The sequence below is a fragment of the Salvelinus sp. IW2-2015 genome, linkage group LG16 (assembly GCF_002910315.2).
Source record: "Salvelinus sp. IW2-2015 linkage group LG16, ASM291031v2, whole genome shotgun sequence".
Lineage (NCBI taxonomy): Eukaryota > Metazoa > Chordata > Actinopteri > Salmoniformes > Salmonidae > Salvelinus > Salvelinus sp. IW2-2015.
The window spans coordinates 35,480,360-35,486,418 of record NC_036856.1 but is presented as its reverse complement, the minus strand read 5'-3'; the positions used below and the strand labels follow the sequence as shown (position 1 = coordinate 35,486,418).

Here is a 6,059-nt window from a genome sequence, read left to right as displayed (position 1 = left end):
TGAAAGTCCGTGTTGCCCAGCAACAGCCCAAAACATCACTGCTCTAGAGGAGATCTGTATGGAGAATGGACCAAAAAATACAGCAAACAGTTGTGTGAAAACCTTGTGAAGACTTACAGAAAACGTTTGACCTCTCAAAGGGTATATAACAAAGTATTGAGATAAACTTTTGTTATTGACCAAATACTTATTTTCCACCATAATTTGCAAATAAATTCATAAAAAATCCTACAATGTGATTTTCTTGATTTTTTTTCTCATTTTGTCTGTCATAGTTGAAGTGTACCTATGATGAAAATGACAGGCCTCTCTCATCTTTTTAAGTGGGAGAACTTGCACAATTGGTGGCTGACTAAATACTTTTTGCCCCACTGTATATGTACATAGCTACCTCAATTACCTCATACCCCTGCACATCAACTCGGTACTGGTACTCCCTGTATATAGCCATGTTATTTTTACTCGTTATTTTACTGTGTATTCATTCCTTGTGTTTATTTTTTTTATCTTTAACTCTTGTTGGAAAGGGCCCATAAGTAAGCATTTCACTGTTGATCTACACCTGTTGTTTATGAAGCATAACATTTGATTTGATACACACACACGAACAAAGGGGTAGATGAAGGAAACAGGAAATCAGGGAGGGAAAGGGAGAGAGTTAGGCAAGATAAAACACATTGACATCCCAGTCAGCCTGTACATTCCTATGTTCCTGCCTTTCTAGGGAGTTTTTCCTAGCCACCGTGCTTCTACATCTGCATTGCTTGCTGTTTGCCATTTTAGGCTGGAATTCTGTACAGCACTTTGTGACATCTGCTGATGTAAAAAGGGCTTTAGAAATACATTTGATTGATACATTAAGTCACATGCTATTGACTGGAACTGATTTCATTTCACTGAGAATGGATGCCTCAAACAACACACACAACATATTCTGCCTGGCTACCACAACAGTAAGACTGGTTTGTCTTTTGTTGGGGAAAACAGTACAGCTACATTACTGTACTCATACCAAACATCTCCCACTAACTGGTTTAGACAGGTAAATCGTGTTCAGAGGGTACAGCACAGTATAGATTAATCTCAAACTGAACACTAAGTCCTTTATCGAGTGATCGAGTGCTCAAAGTGATCGGTTTGAGATTCAACCTATGTCAACGTACTATTCCATACTGAGTCAACAGCTCATGGGGAATTCATTATTTATAAATAATGACAAGTCCCATCATATCTGCTGATCTACTACTGCAATACTGTAGTATAGGTCCTGTATGAACACTGCACAGGAAGAGAGGTTTATAGGGTTGTGTGTGTGTGTGTGTGTGTGTGTGTGTGTGTGTGTGTGTGTGTGTGTGTGTGTGTGTACACTCACTCTCAAGGTGGCGTACACAGACTCCATAGAGCAGGGCGATGTGCTTATGGGAGACCTGCCGCATCATACTAGCTGTCTCAAAAAAGGCCTGGGGAGAGAGGGATAACAGGAGAGAGAGGGATAACAGGAGAGAGAGAGATAGGAAGAGACAGGAGAGAGAGGGAGAGACAGGAGAGAGAAGGAGAGACAGAGGGGGAGGACAGGAGAGAGAGAGAGAGTGAGAGGCGGAGAGAGAGAGAGAGCAAGACGGAGAGACACGAGAGAGGGAGTGAGAGGGAGAGACAGATGGAGGACAGGAGAGAGAGAGACCGAGATGGAGGACAGGAGAGAGGGGGAAAGACAGAGAGAACAGGGTGGGGGGCAGGAGAGAGAGAGAGATGAGACAGGAGAGAGAGAGAGACAGAAATGGAGGACAGGAGAGAGATAGGGAGAGACAGAGAAGGAAGAGAGATGGAGATGGAGAGACAGGGGGTGGGGGGCAGGAGAAGGAGAGAGATGGAGGACAGGAGAGAGAGAGACAAATGGAGACAGGAGAGAGAGAGGAGAGACAGAGAAGGAGAGAGAGATGAGATGGAGAGACAGGGGGTGGGGGGAGGCGAGGAGAGAGGGAGTGAGAGGAGAGGCAGAGATGGAGGACAGGAGAGAGAGACAGATACAGATGGAGGACAAGAGAGAGAGAGGTAGAGACAGAGGGAGAGACAGCGGAGGAGACAGATGGAGGACAGGAGAGGGAGAGACAGAGGGAGAGATGGGGGGGCAGGACAGAGAGAGGGAGGCAGAGGGAGAGACAGAGATGGAGGACAGGAGAGGGGGAGACAGAGAGTCAGAGTTAGCTAATATGGAATGTGGCAAAATACTGACACAGTCTAATAAAAGGCATGAGCTTGTGCACCCCCAGAGAACATTATTTAGTGCTGACGTGCTGACTAACAGAGAATACACTGGAAGCTATTTAAATAAAGAGAGTCGCACACACATATACAGTTGAAGTCGGAAGTTTACGTACACTTAGGTTGGAGTCATTGAAACTCGTTTTTCAACCACCCCACAAATGTCTTGTTAATAATACGTTTGGAGGAAAAAGGGGGAGGCTTGCAAGCCGAAGAACACCATGCCAACCGTGAAGCACGGGGGTGGCAGCATCATGTTGTGGGGTGCTTTGCTGCAGAAGGGACTGGTGCACTTCACAAAATAGATAAAATCATGAGACAGGAAAATTATGTGGATATATTGAAGCAACATCTCAAGACATCAGTCAGGAAGTTAAAGCTTGGTCGCAAATGGGTCTTCCAAATGGACAATGACCCCAAGCATACTTCCAAAGTTGTGGCAAAATGGCTTAAGGACAACAAAGTCAAGGTATTGAAGTGGCCATCAAAAGCACTGACCTCAATCCCATAGAAAATTTGTGGTCAGAGCTGAAAAAGCGTGTGCGAGCAAGGAGGCCTACAAACTTGACTCAGTTACACCAGCTCTGTCAGGAGGAATGGGCCAAAATGCACCTAACTTATTGTGGGAAGCTTGAGGAAGGCTACCCGAAACGTTTGACCCAAGTTAAACAATTTAAAGGCAATGCTACCAAATACTAATTGAGTGTATGTAAACTTCTGACCCACTGGGAATGTGATGAAAGAAATAAAAGCTGCAATAAATCATTCTTTCTACTATTATTCTGACATAAAGTGTTGATCCTAACTGACCTAAGACAGGGATTTTTTACTAGCATTAAATGTCAGGAATTGTGAAAAACTGAGTTTAAATGTATTTGGCTAAAGTGTATGTAAACGTACGACTTCAACTGTATACATACATACATACATACATACATACATACATACATACATACATACATACATACATACATACATACATACATACATACAGTTGGAATCGGCTGAACTTTGATAATTGAGATAGGAAATGAATGATAGGAAATGAAAGAGAATTGGTTTTATGTCTCTGAAGAAAGACAGATGGCTTCGGGAATGTGTTGGAATGTGTTGGGGGGATGAGAGGAGAGCAACGTGTGAAACAGGGGAGACAGATGGCTGTGGAATGTGTTGGAATGTGTTGGGGGGATGAGATGAGAGCAACGTGTGAAACAGGGGAGACAGATGGCTGTGGAATGTGTTGGAATGTGTTGGGGGGGATGAGAGGAGAGCAACGTGAGAAACAGGGGAGACAGATGGACATCTGTGGATTAGAAGAAGGAGGGGTTGAGGTCAGGAGGGGAGGACAGATTSTCTTAAGGGAGTAATAAAGGTTTGTTATCCTGTTACCCTTTTTATTAGCTTCCTGTGGAGCCATAAAATGTAATTGGAGAGAAGGAGGAGTGTTTTATGTAGGATGTATGTAACTGTGTTGTGAGGAATGTTTTCCTGTCTGATTACAGCTGTACAGAACCTTTGGGAAGAATTAAACTTGGTTAAAGCTTCTCTAGTGTCCGTGAGTTATTTACTCTGAAAAAGAAGAACCTAACAATATATATATAGATATATATCAACGTGTGAAACAGGCGGAGACATGATAGGCTTGTGAAGTGTGTTGGGTGGATGAGAGGACGAGGCAACGTCGTGAAACAGGAGGAACAGATGCTTGTGGAATGTGTTGGGGGATGAGAGGAAGCAACGTGTGAAACATGGGAGGATCAGAATGGCTTATGGAATGTGTTGGGGGGGATGAGTAGAGAGGCAACGTGTGAAAACAGAGGAGACAGATGGCTGTGGAATGTGTTGGGATGAAGGCATGTACAGGGATTCGATGCTGTGGGATGTTGAGAGAGAGAGCAACGTGTGAAACAGAGGAGACAGATGGCTGTGGATGAATGTGGTTGGACGATGGATGGGGATGAGAGTGAGACAAAACACGGTGTGAAAGACGAGGGGGGGAGAACAAAAAAAAACGCTGTGAATGGTGCTGTGGAATGGTGTTGGGGATTGAGATGAGAGCAAAGCGTGTGAAAAGCAGGGGAGGACAGATGGCTGTGAATGTGTTGGAATGTGTTCGTGGGGATGAGATGCAGAGTACATCGTGTGGAGGAATCACTGGGGAGGGACAGATGCGCTGTTTTGCGAATGAGATGGTAATTGTTGAATGCGAGGACTGATGATGAGGGAGCAACGCCGTGATTTGGAACAGTGGAGCACAGATGGCTGTGGTGTGTGGAAGTGTGTTGGGTGGAGAGAGGAGCAATGAAGACAGTGAGACAGCAAGCTGTGGATGTAGTGGAATGGTTGGGATGCGATTGAGATGGAAACAGGGGAAAGATGGCTCTGGAAATGTTTTGGAATGTGTTGGATGAAGAGAGAAGGCAACGTGTGAACAGGGGAGACAGATGCTGTGGAATGTGTGTGAATGTGTTGGGGGGATGAGATGGAGCAACGTGTGAAACAGGGGAGACAGATGGCTGTGGAATGTGTTGGAATGTGTTGGGGGGATGAGATGAGAGCAACGTGGAAACAGGGGAGACAGATGGCTGTGGAATGTGTTGAATGTAGTGTTGGCGGGGATGAGATGAGAGCAACGTGTGAAACAGGGGAGACAGATGGCTGGGAATGTTGTTGGAGATTGTTGGGGGTAAGGAGAGCATACGTGAGAAACAGGGGAGACACGATGACATCTGTTTGATGAAGAAGGAGGGTTGAGGTCAGGAGGGGAGGACAGATTGTCTTAAGGAGTAATAAAGGTTTGTTATCCTGTTACCCTTTTTTATAGCTTCCTGTGAGCCATAAAATGTAATTGGAGAGAAGGAGGAGTGTTTTATGTAGGATGTATGTAACTGTGTTTGTGAGGAATGTTTTCCTGTCTGATTACAGCTGTACAGAACCTTTGGGAAGAATTAAACTTGGTTAAAGCTTCTCTAGTGTTCGTCGGAGTTATTTACTCTGAAAAGAAGAACCTAACATATATATATAGATATTATATATATACAACACACAACACACACACACACACACACAACCACACAACACACACACACACACACAACACACACACACACACACACACACACACCACACACACACACACAGTAATGTATTGGGTAAAAAACACCAACGTGTCGGCATCACTGTGCCTTCTTCACGCTTCTCGAGGGAGTCCCAAGTAATTCCATGATGTAGATGGTGTATGTGTTGTCTTACCAGGGAGATGTCTCTGTGTCCGGACCCAACACCTTCAGCACTACTTTGAGTTCCTGAGAGGGATAGTAGCCTGCATCCTCCCTCACTCTTCACCTCCAGTACTCCAGCATAGATGTTGGTTCGGGTACCCAGCCCCAGGTGTTTCTCCCTGATAGATACAGGAGGAGAGGACAGAGAGTTAGTCAATACACACTCATAACATACACACATCATCGTAAATCCACACTGGTGACAAACACCAGTAAGAAAACACTGAAGGGCTGAGAGTCCCTAGAAGTAACGATAGACAAAGTCTCTGTCAGCCGATGGATGGATGGATGTGACAAGAGGTACGGTTTGTGTGTGTAGCAAAGTGTAAATGTAGCAGTGTGTAGCGTGTGTCTTGCAGAGTGTGTAGCGTGTGTGTAGCAAAGTGTAAAATAGCAGTGTGTGTAGCGTGTGTAGCAAAGTGTAAAGTAGCAGAGTTGTGTGCGTGTTCTAGCAGAGTGTGTAGCGTGTGTAGCAAAGTGTAAAGTAGCAGAGAGTGTAGCGTGTGTCTTGCAGAG

At 44.8% G+C, this 6,059-nt stretch overlaps 1 protein-coding gene across 1 annotated transcript in view; it reads right to left on the bottom strand.

Annotated features, from left to right (window-relative positions):
• The window catches only part of jak1 (Janus kinase 1), an 83,663-nt gene that overhangs the window by 31,187 nt on the left and 46,417 nt on the right, over positions 1-6,059 (bottom strand). The window contains 4 exon segments of the mRNA XM_024003647.2: positions 1,373-1,460; positions 5,515-5,543; positions 5,546-5,595; positions 5,597-5,658. Of these exon segments, the coding sequence (XP_023859415.1) occupies positions 1,373-1,460; positions 5,515-5,543; positions 5,546-5,595; positions 5,597-5,658 (229 nt within the window).